At 37.9% G+C, this 17,804-nt stretch overlaps 1 protein-coding gene and 1 long non-coding RNA gene across 5 annotated transcripts in view; one reads left to right on the top strand and one right to left on the bottom strand.

The window, feature by feature from the left end:
- The first annotated feature begins 5,688 nt into the window (after positions 1 to 5,688).
- LSP1 (lymphocyte specific protein 1) overlaps positions 5,689 to 17,804 on the top strand; it is a 112,862-nt gene continuing 100,746 nt past the window's right edge. Inside the window, exon 1 of one of the 3 annotated variants that reach the window (XM_034416875.3) lies at positions 5,689 to 6,095. In XM_034416875.3, the coding sequence (XP_034272766.2) occupies positions 6,016 to 6,095 (80 nt within the window). In that variant the 5' untranslated portion in view covers positions 5,689 to 6,015. The remainder of the gene's footprint in view (positions 6,096 to 17,804) is intronic. The other 2 variants (XM_034416876.3, XM_034416878.3) reach the window with 2 other exon arrangements.
- The window catches only part of LOC117665225 (uncharacterized), a 30,450-nt gene continuing 23,546 nt past the window's right edge, over positions 10,901 to 17,804 (bottom strand). For both annotated transcript variants that reach the window (XR_015730259.1, XR_015730258.1), the window contains 2 exons: positions 15,687 to 15,943; positions 10,901 to 12,577 (listed from right to left, as the gene is read on the bottom strand). This is a non-coding gene — a long non-coding RNA (uncharacterized LOC117665225). The remainder of the gene's footprint in view (positions 12,578 to 15,686; positions 15,944 to 17,804) is intronic.

The raw sequence follows: 17,804 nt of genomic DNA, 5'->3' as shown, positions 1-17,804 counted from the left end.
AGAGGACATATTTTTGCATCTCCATATTATAATTACTTTATAGTTGCATCAATGGGAATCTTTATTTTTAACTGCTGCAACCACAGATTTCTACATTGCAACATCCACAAAATAATAAGAGATGTCAACCTGGATCATTGCTGTTTATTTGCCAGATTCTCTGGATTGTATTATAAACTCCCTCTACCAGAAGCTTCCCTTGAAATGAGAGACCAGCTTGCCAATAGCTACTCAATTTCAATTATCCCTCTAGCCAGTTGGCCAATCCTATCAAGAACACACCCACACACCCACACACTTGCATGATTCTGACTTGACTATATTCTTTGTCAGTCTGAAACCCCAGAACAAAATAATAATAATGATAAAAAACATAAAGATATATCCAGAATGTAAAACTTAGGAACTAAAATGAAGGGTTTTTCAGGGAATTTGTACTCAACTGTGAAACTTTGGCATGCTTATAACTGATTTATACTAAATACTTCTCTTGAGTCCCATTGAATAATGAGCCATTTTGTGCCAAACAGAAGTTCTTATTAAGTACAAAGAATGTGATGTTCAGCAAACTGTGCAATACAAGAATTGGAAACCAGGTGGATAATGTACATACTTGAAAGGGGAGGGTTTTGTGTAACCCCTATGATGTAACTCTTAATGATGGATACATAAATTGGAATTACACATAAAACTGTGTAACTGCTGCAGGTTTATTCTGCTGTTATTTATTTATCACAACACTGTACAATATCTTGCCGCTTATTCTCCATATCTTGGAGATAGAGAAATAGGGCCATCTTCAGCAGGTGGCAGCACCTGGCCAACTTAGTTTAGCCTGGGAAGCGAAGTCAGGGTCTGTCTGGGTAATTCTTAGATGGGAGACCTCCAGAGAATACCAGGGATACAGACGTGACTGAGACATTTAAAAGATATGTACTGGAAGAAGGCAGTGAAGCAGAAGAAGCCACTTCTATGCTCTTGTCAAGAAAACAATATGGCTATGTTTGCTTGAATCAAAAGACTTTCCCTACGGCCGTCCTTCTGTAAAACAAGAAATGGCCTGTTTAAGAGAACATTAGCATGCAAGGAAGTAGTGGGTTTCAATTTTGTTTGCTACCAGTTCGTTTGCGTATGTGCAGAGGCGTCCAGGCAGGTGGGCGGAGCCTCCCACCGCCGCCATTACCGATTCGCCCAATCCAGGGCGAACCCACCACTGATGCAAGGGGGTGGGTGGGATTAGAAGCACAACTCACATTTTTAGACCCTTTTATGAGGTTCCACAGACATTTAAAGACTTCTGGATTGGGTGACATACAAATTAAGTAACTAGCATAATATAACATGGGGGATAAATGGGCAGATTCAAGATGATCATTGGTTTTGGAGAAATATTTGATTATGGCAGGGGTGAAATGCTCCCAGTTCGGACCAGCTCGGGGGAGTAGGTAACGATGGTGGCGGGCAGTTTGGAGAACCAGTAGCAAAAATCCCTGCCCCCGCCCCCCATGCCCAGCTGAGCCGCGCAATCATCAGAGCCTTTTTTCTCTTTTAAATGGCTCTGACGATCCCAGCTGAGTTGCCTGCTAATTGGTAGCAAAAATCCCTCCCCCTCCCCTCCTCAGCTTGCTTACCTTAGCTGCTGGTCGCAACGCTTTGCAATCCATTGCATCAGCAAGCAACTGAATCTCTCTGCCTGCAATCAAGCAGGCAGGGAGTTGTGGACTTCAACTCCCAGAATTCCTCAGCCAGCAAAGCAAAGCTGGCTGAGGAATTCTGGGAGTTGAAGTCTACAAGTCTTAAAGTTGCCAAGGTTGGAGACCCCTGTTCTATTGGGTAAGTTTTTTTCCCCTTTGGGAGCTTTAAAAAAATAGTTAATTGGGTTTTTTTTAGTTGTTCTTTTTTTAGATCTAGCCATTTAAAGTTTAGGGAGTTTTAAATTTAGCTGCTTTATATAAAAATAAAAATAAATAAAATAATATTTGTGCAGCTTTCTGAGATTTAGTGTGTTTCTGTAGTGTTTCACTCTAACTACACAAACACACAAAATCTCACAAAGCTGTATGTGGAATTGTGTGTATGTAAAGTGGTGAAAGTTGATTTTTTGGGCTTTTTGTGGCTGTGTGAGGTTCCTTCTTGTTGCAGGGGCCATTTTGGGTCTAGCACAGCTGCTTTTATATTGTGGGTGAGCCAGTTGTGTTGTGTTGTGTTTTGTAGGTTAAAAAAGGGCAAAGAAGTGACATTGACTTGGCCATGTCCACCTGACCAACAAGCCACGCCCTCCCAGTCACCTTACCACCAAGCCCCGCCCACTAATTAAGCCCCGCCCACAGAACCGGTAGCAAAAAATTTTTAGATTTCACCCCTGGATTGTGAAGAATCATTTAAAGTGCTACCATTTGCTAACAGAATACAGTATTTCTGCATTTATTCAGTGTTTCAGGCAGCAATCCTATGCACAATAAACCAGGAATAATTGATTTCTCAATAGGCATGTAAAATACAGACATTTTCCAAGCTTTTCACATGCTTAATCTAATTAATCTGAGGAGTCGTGCTTAAAGACAATCTCTTTTCACTAATTTTGTTCAAGAAAGAATGCATAGTTTCACGGTTTGAAACCACCCGAGGTACTGTAAATTGCATCGTTCGAGCTATGTGTTAAAGGCCTTGCTTCATGCATGAATTTAGAAAAGAAATGAGGAAGATATTGACACAAAGGGGGGGGGGGGAGAAGACATCAAGAGGAAGTGGTAGAATGGTGAGCATGGTTGCTTCATGCTCTTATTTCCTCTTCCATGGAGTCCTATCTGTGTACAAGCTGTTCTAACAAAGCAGTTTCATTTTCCCCACCCCATCTACTCCTAACCACCGTTCTTTCATTCTGAGCCTCAAATACTTTGGATGAGATGCTTGTAAAATGCCTAAGGGATGCAGATTAGCGTTTACACCATTTTGCCTTAACACTCCATACGTTCACTTGTGCAAGCACTGAAAGAGGATTGATCAGTGCTTATGCAACAGAGTACAATCAGCAACTCATAGCAACAATGGTTCTTGTCTGGGCTTGGTGTGATTAGACAAGTAATTTTTTACTGGGCAATCCTAATATTTATTCAGAAATAAATTCAGTTGAGTTCAGATGGGCTTTCCCAGGTAAAAAGTTAATATGTTCCAGGTAGATTTCCAAACACATTTTAGAAAATAATTGGGCTATTTTACCCTTAAAAAAACTGTACAGGTTAGGTGCACTTTATACCATAGCTCCATTTATATTTCAATTGCTCATGACCTTGGTAAAAGAATCAGCTAAGTTATATTACAAGGAAAGCAATTTGCATTCCTTTTAAGCAAAACATACATACAAATTTATTAGAAGGGGTAAACATCAAACTCTTAATAAAACTAAATATTGTTTTTCTCACATTTTAACTTTATGAGTTTAACTTAGCAAGAAAGGTATACAATGTGTACTTGCATTAGGGAAAAACATTATGGAGAAATCCTATCCAGAAAGTCAGGCATGCTAGTAATCAGTGCTTCTTTTTTAAAATCAAAGTTATATTTTCTTACATCCAGGTTAATTATAGACCAAACTTCTTCCATATTGCAAAGTTTTCTTTATAATCTCTGCATTGTCATACCTAGGTTCACATGGAATATGTAATTCCTTGGTTAAAACATTTTTGTACAATGATATGGTTAAAAAAGAAAAAAAAACCTTTTGAGGAAATTTGCTTTCCCATGCTTACCAGTACATAATAACAATTTTCAACAGTTAAATCTGACAGTCATTAGTGAGATAAAAAAAGTCAAGATGGCAGCCATAGCCATGTGATCAAAATATCACATCTTAATGCAATGCATGGGGTAGGTTTGTCAGAAAAGTTAGTAATTCTTAAGAGCAAGTGAAAGATGACAGAAAATACGTTATGATTTGACAGACATGCCTATACTTATGGAGCAAACCAGGATTCTAGTTTGAAAAACTGGAGAATTTGTTTAAAGTACAAAAACATTTTTCGTGGCTTTCCCCCCCCCCCAATTAAACAGAAGCAATCTATGTACAGGTTCATATGAGGAGAATAAAAAGTATTAAGGCCATAATTTTTAATAATGTAAGGCAGCAATTCTATGCACAGTTTCCCAAAAGGATGTAGATCTCACTGAACTTATTAGTAGGATTTATTTCTGATAAAAAGAACAACAATTTTATTATTGCCTAGTGTTCACTTTAGCAGATTTTGGAATAAAGTCCTATGAAAAGAATGCAATATATATGGACTCTTTGGTGTTGTCTGAGTTTGGTTGTTTCTTGTTTCATTGTGCACTGAAGATGTTACGTAGTTGAGTAATGAAAATCTGGAAGCAAACAAACATTTCAGAGAGCATCAAAGACCCCACTTCTGACCTACAGATATTCTCTTTTATTAATATTATACATGCAAACAATTCTTGTGGGTTAGGGAGAAAGAAAAGAAGAAAACTCATTCTAAGATTTAACACCATTGCTCATGGGTTAAATTAAAACTAAGGTTTCTTATCAGATTACATACTTTAGCTAGCTATGTAGTCAAAGGTGAGAGATAGGATTGTTTTAGAATGGGGCAAGCATAAAGCTGAAATTCAGTGTGATTAGTGTCCAGTATCTGGCAATGCATTTACTTATATTCTGGAGAACAATGAATCAGAATCCAGGAGGTCTCAAATTGCTCTTTTTTTCAGTAGGAATAAGAAAATGCTGGTGAGGGGGTTCTGTTTTGGGGCCTTGAATGTGTTTGATGCCTAGAAATCAGTGGTGGGTTGCCCCCGGTTCAGACCAGTTTGCAAGAACCGGTAATAAAACTGTCAGGAGGCTCCGCCCACTGACCCGGACATCATTAGAAGTGATCTGTGCATGCGCACAATGCAAACCAGTAGTAAAGGTAAGTAGAACCCACCCCTGCTAGAAATGTATGAATGTGGCATTCTGGATACATGTGAAAGGTTCTACAGATACCAGGTCAGTAGTAATAAAATAAAACTTTCACTTTTCTCATAAACTGGTTCAGTCCCTACTCTGAAAAAAAAAATCTGTCTGGATCAATGGGTGGAAAATGACATATTTAAGTGGGCTGATCCAAAATATTTTGTTGCCTGGAGCAGATTAGTACATGGGAGTCCTCCATTCCTTCTCTTGAGTCAGCATATTCTCTTTACAATGCTCATTTCATTTTTAATCTTCTGAAACATCTCGTCCCGTCCGTGTCTTCTTCTAAAAGTAAAAACACTAAAATAAAACCATACAGTTAACCATGCATTGACCTATCAGGACACTGAAATTATCTGTCCTTTTAAGGAAGTCACTTGGCCCATTGGCGGAAAAGGACTGTTTCATGTGGTTAGATGCATTATAGGTAGTTAGGGTTGCTTAAAACTGATTAAACCTTTAATCCCCATTAATTTGAACAATATCTCTTGTTGTCTTACGTGGCCCCTCTGGTCAGTTTTTTTTTTCTTTTGCTAGACTGTGGATTTCTTATTCCTTCCATCCCTTCAAATATGCAGCTTGTAGATACTTGAAGTTGTGTTGCAACTGCCCAATCTCCCAACCCTGTTATTTGCTCTAAGGATCCTTACACAGACAAAACACAGATAAGGCTGGAAAGAAGAATGTGAAGTATCTAAAGTTGCAAGTACAGATGTGCTGCCGCTTTTGTGAGTTTGACTTAAACACCAAGATTGCTCTGTGAGCTGCAATTATGCTTTGTTCCCCTTATGGCCTGCATTAGTACTTGAGATTTTTTTTTTTGGAGGGGAGGGATTAGTTTTCTTCTTTTAAGACTTTTTTTTTTTAAAGAATGATTCTTTCTGATTAAAAAGTAAACTCACACCCCCAGTCCCACATGGTTTCCGGTGCATCTGGCTTTAGAGTCAATACAGGAAGAGTGGTGAGAGAACAACTGCACTCTTATCATTCTTACAAAACAGTTTGGAGAGAAAAGTGACTCAACTCACAATCTTAACCCAGCAAAGAAAATGGCTGATGAGCAAGAACGTTTGAGAGAACTTGAGTGTGAAATCGGGGAACAGGAAGGTGCCGAAGGAGAGACCCAAAGGTAGGGAAGTTCAGCTTAACTGTTAATCGCTTTTTCTTCTGATTTTGTTTTCTTTAAAGTAGATAAAAGAGACTCCTTAGAAGAAAGGGGAAATGTCAAATCCAGAGGTATATCAGGTAAACAATTTGGGATCCAGGCTCCAGCTTCTTTGCTATTTTGGCCTTCTTGCCTGCGGTTAAGTTTGCAAGACACTCTTATGGGTAACTTACTCAGTTAACCCAAATTTCTGGGTACACATGACCCACATACTAACCACTTTGCCTAACCACAAGTTAGGCAAAGATATGCTCGGCTGATTTGTGTTTCATATGAACCCCGTTTGTACTTCTTCCATAGTCTTAAATATTAAATTCTGGCTTTTAGGAACAAATTAGAGGTCACAGCAACAGACACCATAATATTAAACCTCAGTCATGAGAACTGTATGGCAGCTGGGAAATGAACCAACCCGTTCCCCCTGATACCATTTTTCTCTGAGCTAGACTCCATACCGTGCAAACTACAATGTGCTGATGGAACAGCAGTAGGGAATACTGTAGCTCCAGAGTGGATATTTTGGGTAGGAGATAGAATTTTCTGTACTCTGTGCTCCTCACACTGGCCTCTCACTTTCAACAAAACTGTGGGAGATCTATTTTTAAAAACCTGATGCCTAGTCTGAGTCTTATATTAATGGTTATAAGACATAGAGTGGCTATGCATCTTACAGCATGGTGGAAGTTAATACAGCTACAAATCTTAAGCCTTTCAAATTCTTGATGTCAGCCTTGGGTTTCAGAAAATGCAATGACTATGAAGATGCCCATGATGTTACAGTCCCACTGGAGTCTTGGCCTTTCTTAAGTATGTGTGTGCATGTCTTCCCTAGAAGCATTAAATGCAGAAGAAATTGTATTTTCTCATCACAATTCTGAAAATTCAGATGCAAACTTATGCTTCTCTTGTTTGTGTGTGTTTACATGTACTCGTGATTTTGGGTGGGTAGATTTAAGATAGCACCTATTGGGTGGGCAAGAAGAAAATGATCAAGATTTAAATTGTGGCATATAAGATAGCAAAAATGTTTTCACCATCTTCCCTCCATATTACAATCTTGATGAAAAGTTTCCTCCACTATTACCACCCAGTTCCAATTTACCCTAGATGGGGATCTTTCTTGAAAACCGAGGGCTTAAGAGGAAGAGATTTTGTTTGATTTCCTCTTACAAGTGTCTTTGCAATTGTAAGCATAGATTTAGTGGTATAGTGGTGTCCTATGAGCAAAGAAGCAGCAAATACAGACCACTATGCAAATGAAAAGCTATGGGTGTGAACTTTGGGTGCACATTAATTTGTCATTTAACCAAGTTGGCATTCTTCAACAGCCTTGATTCTTGAGTGCCCTTGGGAAACCCATTGCCTGGACCCTCCAGTATCATAGGCACAAGCCTTGGGTTTGGCCCCTCATCACAAATGAATGAAAAGTAACATTTTGGAGTAGATGATTAGAATCAGTCACATGCCCTACTTTGCTTGAATACTGTATATCTATAGGTTTAGCATGAAGTCAATGACTTGGAGTAAAAATCAAAGCTGAATGTAGAACAACAGATCAATCATTTTGCTAACATTTTAAATACAGTCCTTGCAAAGTAGTCATTAAAGCACCCAATGGATAATTCACTTAATCTTGAGATAAAGATTGGAATCATAACAACAGTGAATTGATTCAAGTGTCCCTGGATTTTGCTTTTGGTATTAGGTTATTATCAATCTCCTCCCTTTAACATTCTAAAAAGCAATGTATGGTATTAGGAAAAGAAACCTATTTTGCAGCACAAATATACTTAGGTGTTATCTGACAGAAAGTCTCAAGGTCTTTGCAGGACTTCATCTTGATTTGCAAAGACTCCCTTCCAGTCAGTGCTGTTTCCTAACTACCAACTTCCCTTTTATGTTTTCAAAATGACAGGTACATGGCTGAATAAATGTTGAGTTAGGGGAGGGTAGTATTTTTACTGAGGGTTTTTTTTAATGATTTTTTTCTGATTGTCAGTCATTCAGAGCCTTTGTGAGAAACAAAAAATGTGGCACTGTGAATACATAAAATAGATGAAATTGACTATGCAAGCAGATCCTATGTTTTCCTTTTCTTAAAAACAAATCTGTAGACATCAGTCTTTCAGAGTAAGAGGCTAGTTTATGATACTTTCTCTTTCCACTAAAATGGCTGTAGCCTTTATGAAGATATTGATGGTATTAAGTGATTCTGCTTATCATATTTGGGAGCTAGTTTTTCAGATTTTTCTTCTGGATGCATTGAAATTGTTTGGTACTCATGAATAGCAAGCATTTTACACATTCCAGAGATAGTTTTGCCAACTAGCCAACATTTAAAAATTTAGCTATCTTGAAAAATGGCAGTCTGGAAGGATTTGAAGATAACAGTTTTAGAATTATCCATATTGATTGATATACCTGAGAAATGATCACACTGGTTCAAGACTGGGGATCTATTTCCTCTCCCCACTGAGGGAAGAGTAACTGAAATTATATTCAATCAATCAACCAACCAACTCAGAAAGCAATTATGGCAGTCTATACTTTCACATTTATTCAGAAATGCTTTTCAGCGCCTTGCATGAATTCAGTTTCTCTCTGTGACAATCCCAGCAGCCATGCCTGTTCTTTTAAAAAAGAAAAAAAATACAGCTGCTTTAATGCATTAATGATTGATGTGATTCTTAAAGCAGTTTGTAGAAGCTTAGCAATAAAAAAAAGGCGGAGGAGGAAGAGGAAGAGAAAACCATGGCTGTTTCAATGAATAGCAGAGATGAGCTGGAGTTGCAGATTTGAAACACTTCTGTGACTCATTTTCAAAGCATGCATAGTCCTAATTCATAATGTTCAAATGGACAGTTTTCACACTGTGGAGTATCTGTTAGCAGTCACCACATATTTTCTAACACATTCAACAAATCTTCAGCACAAAGGCATGACTGACTACCTCTGACTCATCTGCAGACCTGCAGTGCTTCTTAGGGGAAGCATATGAGAAGGCCCCTTGTAATGAGAGAGTCGCATGATTTCTTCAGCCATGTTGGTGCATGTCTCTCCCATGCTGGTCAACTTGTTTCATTGGATCCTTACCTGGTGAAGATCTCCCACTAATTAGGTGGTGGTTATAGCTGGTGAATGTGGCCAGCGAGTATTTGTGGAACTCATGTAGACTTCATCCTTTGGGCCTAGATAAATCATTTGAGCAACATGCACTTAAGAGGTTATTTGCACACATGATTATTTGATTTTCAAAAAACACTGACAATTCTTCCATATTTTTGCATTTTTGCAGTAATCACTTTGGATATCTAGGGCAGAAGCCACATATTATATATCTTCAAAATATAAGGAATGGACCTTTGGATAAAACTGTGAAGTTTTCCATAGTTGGGTTGTTGTTTTTTATGACAAAAGTTTAAAACTGGTATACTTTATTTAGGCAAAGCAGCCTTTGGGGTTTTTACCCCCTTTAAGAAGTCTATTTTCATCTTAATTTTAAACTAATATAAATGCAGGTTTCTTGAAACAGGACAACATAAACTGCATATTGAACTTTATATTTGAATGAAAATGACTGTACTTAGTAAAACTGAAATATAAATGAAAAAGGATTTGTGTGTATGAGAAAATGGGTACCTGCAGACCCAGATGTCCCCTACAGCTGCAGTCAAAAGTTTTGTGTGGGATTTTCGATCTCTTTTCTTTCATAGGAAAAAAAGATGGAAGACATGTTGTAGAAAAATATGGGAAGGATATGCTTATAGTAAAAATGATGGTGTCTGGATACCTTCCCTTCTGCAGAATTCCATAATGGAGATGAAGAAAAATCAATGCATGATAAAAAGTCTTGCTTGGAAATACCATATGAATAAAAGTTGCTGGAAGAAGCTCAGACTGTAATCTTGTGACTATCAAATCAGAACTGAGGTTCTGCTGTATTTAGTGGGCCATACCCCCAAGCAAACATGTAAACATTACAAGTGCATGCACTATCAAATATTGTGTGTGTGTGTACATGCACACATGTGTGTTTTAATATATTTCCTTTGCATTTTCTTTGAATATCGGCTTAACCTGAGGTAATTATATCTGATGTAGACAAGCAATGGTCTAAAAGAATTGCAAGAATCTGAAGTGGGCTTCCCTTTCTTTAACTCACTTTAGCTCTTCAGCAAGAGGTGTGAGCAAAAAGGGCTGAGTCAGAAATACAAGAGAAGTGGGATCTACAACAAAATGTTGCAGTAGGTTCCAGACTAACTGCATATCCTTTTTCAGGATTTCTCCTTCCCCTTTTCCATTTTGGTCATCTTCTCACAAAACAGTATTTGATAGTTGCTGCACATGCTGCAGTCTCATAGTTGTCTTACTTCCTCTATTTTCTAACTTTTAAAACTGTTGTTTTGAAAATACTGGGACTTTCCCCAAGGCTGTTAATACTTCAGTCTTGTGCTTTTTCAAAAGGCAACTAGACTCTCTTTTTCCTTGGAGAAAACAAAGTCCAGTTGCCTTTTGAAAAAGCACCTTTGGGACAACTACGACCTGGTTGACTGTGAATCTCTGTAGATATCTCAGTCTTATTCACTTTTTGTTTATTTATAAATGATGCATTTTGGTTTATTTATGGATGGATGCGTGCAAAATGTATATCACCATACCATACCATATCATACCATAAATATAATGCTATGTCTTTCCAAACTCCTATACATTAAATAGCTTCAATTAGTTGGGATTATTTCTAAAATCTCAAATGCAACAACAGTCACAATTTCAAATTTATATATTAGTTAAGCTGACCGTTTTGGGAATAAAGTAATGTCAATACAATACAAACAGAATCTAGCACGATATTGTGAGCAGTACTATTATTACTATGAAGGAACAGCATTTTTTCAAAGATTTAGAACCATTTTATATTAGATCAGGAAAATTCTTCTGATCATCCAAGGAAAAATAATGCCAAATCCTGTAAATCCTTTGGGTGATTCCCCACCCCACCCCCGCTTAACATCCAAACCTTTGCTGGGGAGCACACAATAATGCCTTGGTTGGAAAATGGTCTCCTAAGTTATTAGAAATAACAAATACAGCAGATAAAACATCAACAAAATGCAACAAACTAAAAAAACAATGCCCAGCCTTCCCTAATGGAATAGTCTTCATGTACAGTATATTGGATTAGAACTCTCATAATCTGCAGCTAATATGGCCTATGGCCATCCTAAATGGATGAATGATTTTGAAATCTAACATACCTGGCTATTCCAATCCATTTTTAATATTGATTACACTTATGAAACACATTCAATCATAAAATAGCCAACATAGTTGAGCTAACTATGTTGTGCATGTGTACTAGTATATGTAGTTAGTTTAAGGTTGCCACCTAGTGATGGTCTGGATTTTGGCAGTACAGATACAGTAGCTTTAACCCAATGAAATTAACTATGTCTAAGCATATCATGCAAATACAGTTACAAAATCATAGACTCTTAGCCTAATCCAGCTCTTCCTGTTGTGAAAGGAAGACCTGCTGGCATAAATATACATTTTCTAGACTATTTTAGCTCTCTGTATTTTGTAGTTACTTAATGAGAAGCAAGGATAAAGCTATGCAAAACATGATGTGAGGCTGAGGCGAACAAAGTGTTGTGAGGACACAGAATAAAATTGGCTGCACCACTTGGTACATTTGGCAGAAAACTAGCAGCATAACCTTTGCTGGACCTGCTTCCCAGTCCTTATCTCTGTCTCAATTTCCTCTGTTCTCACTCACTGCAGTCACCTCTCTCTTTCCTTCCAAGGAAATTGGTGAAAGCCTTAGAGATTCTGCCCATCAGAATGAGGGAACTTCGTTATAACTAAGGATGATTTAAACTTGCTTCCCTCTTGGGCTCATAATGTTTTCTTGATGATGGCACAGGATATGGCACACACACACACACACACACACACACACACACACACAGGATTACCAGGGTGTGTCTTTGCTATGGTTATAACTGCAACTGGAGAAAACTGCTTGGTCGCTTTAAAGAATGAGATCCACAAAAATCTTAAACTAGTATTCAAACGCTTCGTGATAAAAATATAAGGTTGAGCACAGGCACCAGCTTCTTCATTTCTAGAAGAAGCAGAGAAACCTACATCAAAAACATGAAAATAAAAATGAGCAAAAATACTGAGTAGGTGGCTCAGTGGCTAAGACACTGAGCTTGTTGATCAGAAAGGTCGGCAGTTTGACGGTTTGAATCCCTAGTACAGGTCTGGGAGATTGGTGCATGCCCATCTGAAGACTTTTTTTTTTTGTTTTGAAACAAAACAGAGCCAGTGGTTAAGGCACCAGGCTAAAAAGAGGGAAAATGAATTCAAGTCCTGCTTTAGCCAGCTGGGTAACCTTGGGACAATCATTGTCTTTCAGCCCAATCCACGTCAAAGGGTTGCTGTGGAGAAAATAAGAGGAGGAAGGTTTGTTGCATACTTTTGTCACCTTGAGTTGTTTGTAAAAACAATAAAGGCTGGGCATAAATAAATTGTTGCTGCTTAACATTTTTGGCCAGATTATTCTCTAAAACTGGAGTGGCATTCCTGACTAACTCAGGACAAAATGTCCCATAGAAATAGAAAGGAGTTTTGGTTATTGTTTGGTTACCAACCTTCCTCCCCCTCTGAAGAAGACCTTTCTCGACAAATGTGCCTTCCCCTAAATTTCCAGCAATTCTGCTTCCCCAAAAGTCACCTTAGATGGAGAATAAATGGACTGGCAAAAGTGCAGATTTAAATAGTGCCTCTAACAAATATGATAACCAAGGGGGTTGTCTCAGCATGCGTGACAAATATGCTCTGCCATTAGTTCCAGTCGATAATTGAACTTCTGCATTTTGCATAAATCAAAACTGGATGCAATTAGAGAGAACACAGATTGCAAGGAAGTGTGGCTGGCGTTGTGTGAAGCCGTCTCACCATTTTTGTGGCTCGAGCTATGAGCTCGTGGACTAGAAAATAGCTCCTTACACACACGATTAATTATCTCTGCCCAACTTTCAAGGTTGCCTCCTGCTCTGGCTTCTTGTTCCCAATATCTGGAGGCTGCCCATATATGGCCGTTGATTAAGACTTGCTTTATGGGGCCAGTGAGCTACAGCCTTTCCTTTGCATGTTCATCTTCAGCTGTCCTGAATTCTCTAGATCTCTTAGAGGAGACTTGGAGAGTCCTAAGTCAATTACAGCAATTGCTAAGAATATCCAGCATTGGGTAGGAGATTGTCTAAGAAAATTGATACCCAAGGAGGCATCTTTGGACTCCTCAGAACTGCATTCCATGGGGCAGAGCAGAAGAGGCACTGCTCTATGTTTAACTCCGATGCCTGTGGCTGTATTAAAGATGGTAAAAAGCAACACATTCTATTTTAGTGAATAGACCCCTTCCTCCACGTACTCTTTTTCTTGTCATAGGTTACACAATTTATGATAATAGGTTTTAAGTTAACCAGTTATTGGTGAGGTTAGGTTAGGATCAGATCCCAGTAATATACTGTAGATTTCATTTTCAAAATGTTCTTTCTGCCATCAAAATATACTGCAGGTTCATTACTTAATTGGTAATACTAGGGCAATCAGAAAGGAGCAGCAAAAATCTGAATGACCACTAAAGAGACACTCTTTGAAAGCATCAAACAAGAGAATCAATCTATGATGAATAACTGATAGATTTTTTTCCCCTATTTTCCTCCCCCAAAACTAAGCTGTGTCTTATACTCCGATGCATCTTATACTCCGAAAAATATAGTAATACTTTCATCATGACATCTGATATAAGTACATAAGGCATGCCTGTATCATGCCATCACGATGAACATGCCATCATTTGCCCTCCCATGAGATGCTTATGCATGCAGTTTTTACGTTCTGCATGCCTTCATGAGAAATTCACATGAATCTTGTGAATGACACAAACCACAAATAAATTATTTCATATTACAATGAATAATGCACAAATATTTGTCTGAGATGATGATTAAGAGGATTGTTCACCATTTGAGAAGGTCTGAACCAGTGGTGGGTTTTAAAATTTTTTACCACCAGTTCTGTGGGTGTGGCTTGGTTGGCTGGCATGGCTTGGTGGGAGTGGCAGGGGAAGGATACTGTAAAATCTCCATTCCCATCCCACTCCAGGGGAAGGTTACTGCAAAATCCCCATTTCCTCCCGATCAGCTGAGACTCAGGAGGCAGAGAATAGATGGGGGCGGGGCCAGTCAGAGGTTGTATTTACTGCTTCTCCGAACTACTCAAAATTTCCGCTACCAGTTCTCCAGAACTGGTCAGAACCTGCTGAAACCCATCTCTGGTCTGAACCTTCTGTACCTTCAGCTGTTAGAAGGCTATTCACATTTTTTTTAATGGATTGGTATGTGGGTATATGTGTGTGGGTATATGCTTTGGTGAGAACTAACTAAAATAATTAAACAGTAGAAAAGATGCGCTGCTGGAAATCTTTAACCAAGACAGAGGCCAGGGCAGCTCTCCCTTTAAACAGAACGTCCCAAAGTTGCTTTTCAAAAGGCAAATGGACTTTCTTGGGTTTTTATTTCATTGAAAATATTTCGCTTCTCATCCAAGAACTGAAGAAGCTTCTTGAATAAGAAGCAAAATGTTTTCAAGAAAAAAAACCCCCAAGAAAGTCTAGTTGCCTTTTGAAAAGCACCTTTGGGGCAATGATGATATGGATGCTTGAGAATCTTAGACCCTTAAAACAGAATGCTCAGACATTGAATGGTGAAGGGTGCACAATGGACACAACTGAATATTCCAATTGAGTTGATCTTGGCTGCCTAAGTTTCAATGCTGGTATAGCTGCTAAATTAATAAGCTTTTTGTATCACATGGTAATGGGAAAATGCCATGGTTTTGTTAGCAAAAAACTATGCATGTTCCTAGAAAACTAGTAAGAAACACAGAGAAACAAGAATTGGCATTTTTTTTCTTTATGCCATAAATGCTTATGGTTCTTTCTTGAGTATGAAGAAACAGTTTCTTGCTCCAAACGGTTTACAGTCTAAAATTCAATATAGTGGAAACATTAAAGAAGGTGGGGAAATGGGCCATATCCGGTTATGACTATTTCAAATAAAGATTCTCCCTTAAAAGATCAAGCAGTATTTTTTCTGTATGATAAAGGATAATGACTAAATGTTATTAATATATCTTGATATAAGCATGCCCAGATAGATAATCTACCTTCATTTTTTTTCATTGTTATATAGCACTCCTTGAAGATAAAACTCATCATTTTTTATCAATATCATAGGGCTGTGTAACATCTATAATGGGACAAAGCTTTATTTTGCTACAGTAATTGTCAACTTGATCAATGAATGATATTTAGACAAGGAGACTCTTGATTCAACCACGTAGTCAACTAACCCTCTGTTGAATGGCTCAGACAATTTTCCGGGCTTTGTGACAGATCGTATAATTGCCATACATTGACACAAGACCAATAGAAACAATGGTTATAGATTGTTCGCTGAGATCCTGGGATAAAAATCTTACCTCTATTATTTGCTGTAGTCTGTAGATGTAAAACATCATGCTTAGAATCTAATATATGCAGTTGATGTGCTGTGTTGTTAAACCCAAGTTCATTTGCCCTATGGATACTTTCTTTGGAGTGGGCTGGCAAATTCTATGATGAAAGAACAAATTACTGCAGAGATGTTCAAATTGTGGTTTGAAAAACTGGCAGCTGGCTTGTCCAAGTGACACTGAAGATGGACAGCTGGAATGCAAGCTGATACTGGACCACTGTTCTGTAAATAAGCATAGAGTTTTCTTGATGGACTTCTAGACAGAAGTGGCCTACATCCTATGTTAAATATTAATATGTTACATTGAATAGCTGTGCCAAAATCAAATGGCTCTGTGAATAAATGAAAGAACACAATAACCTCTCCCTTTGCCTAAGATACTTTGCTACTAAAACTGTTAGTAGATTACAGATCTCTGATTTAGAGAGGAGATAACTTCAGCACAAGAACTCTACGTTTCTAATTGGTGATAGGGGGTGGTAACACTGAAATTTTAAAATATATCCATCCATCCCTATCTATCTATCTATCTATCTATCTATCTATCTATCTATCTATCTATCTATCCATCTATCCATCTATCCATCTATCCATCTAATCTAATCTTAGAAGAAATTACAACAGACATAGACTGAATGATACACATTCTTAGAAAATGAAGGTGGCAAATGGCTTTAACTCAGTATTTTGTTTATAAGTATGCTTACATATCCAGAAAAAAGGCAGAAGTAATTTTTCAGTTGAACATGAGAATCCTGGGTTGCAATGGAAAGTGGCAGAAAGCTACCTCATTGGTTTCTCTTCAGATAAACTCATGATTTGTAAATGGCAGCACTCAGTGGCAGCCATTTTGGAAGTAAACAAAGCTTTTCCCCAAGGTCACCATTTTTTTTGAGTGGTCATGTATTTTTAAAAGGTCAAAGGTGGTACCATCTAAAATATTTGGGAAGCTCCTTACTAAAACAACACTAAAACTGACAATGTCAAGTGTACGCAACTGAGTTTTACAAACATAATAACATAATAGCACCGGGTATACTGTTCTGTAAGGGTGCAAAATCTGATGCCTTTGTCAACTGTGGAAAAAGTTATCATTATAATCATATAGATGGCCCCAATTTAGGATTACCAGTTCTCTGCTTCCATGTACATCTGAGCCAGAATTCATTTTGATTTAATGTCAGAGCTGTAAGCTCCAATTAATCATAAGCGCTCATAATTGTAAGCTTCAGTGCTTCGATTATTAAAGTATGGCCTTTGCGGAATTCTTTGTGAATGAGCTTGGCAGTAACTCATTGGGACAATGTTGATATTAAACTATGGCTGGCGTTAGTTTAGAACAGTACCTCCATCCACAAGAGATTAACCCAGGCTGGAAAAGCAGCTCAGCTCCACCATCCTAGTATTTATGACTACATTGGATTACAGTTCCCATTACCTACAGATATCACACTTTCTGGTTATGTTTTTTGGAATTAATACCTAGTTACAGTTGTGCAAAACAGCTAAAGAAGATAAGCAAGCAGAAATGTAGACAAAATATGCACAAATACATACACATATAAAGAAGATTAGGTGAAACTTCAGTAGTCCTGTTGATATATTGATTTCAATTTTAGTTCAATTTCAATTTTAATTCAAGTTTAGTTTAGTTTCTCCTTACTTAGGAGAAACTCTAATGGAGCTTTCTTCTAAATAGGTATGCAAGATTACAACTTTTGAACCATATTAGCCTTCTAATATACATCACGTGCAATTTTTTCAGTCTTCACATCTGCCAAATTATATTTAGAGCAGTCTAAATATATGAATATGTATCCGAGATTGCATATCTTATTTCTATGAGATACTTCTCTCTCTCTCTCTTCACAAAACATCTCTCTGCTTCCGTGAAGACCAATTCTACCGTAATCACCGTGCAACTTTCTCAACTGCCCCACCTTAATGGCTTTAGGCATTAAAAAGTGGATGAACTCCTGGGAAAATGCAATAGAGTTAATCATCACTGCACAAGCAAGATAACATGAATGAAGCAGAATATTAGACAGTAAGGATCGCTTTGGAAACACCCTCACCCTTCTTA

The sequence above is a fragment of the Pantherophis guttatus genome, chromosome 1 (assembly GCF_059756535.1).
Source record: "Pantherophis guttatus breed Tessera chromosome 1, ASM5975653v1, whole genome shotgun sequence".
Lineage (NCBI taxonomy): Eukaryota > Metazoa > Chordata > Lepidosauria > Squamata > Colubridae > Pantherophis > Pantherophis guttatus.
This window is presented reverse-complemented; position numbering and strand designations above follow the sequence as displayed.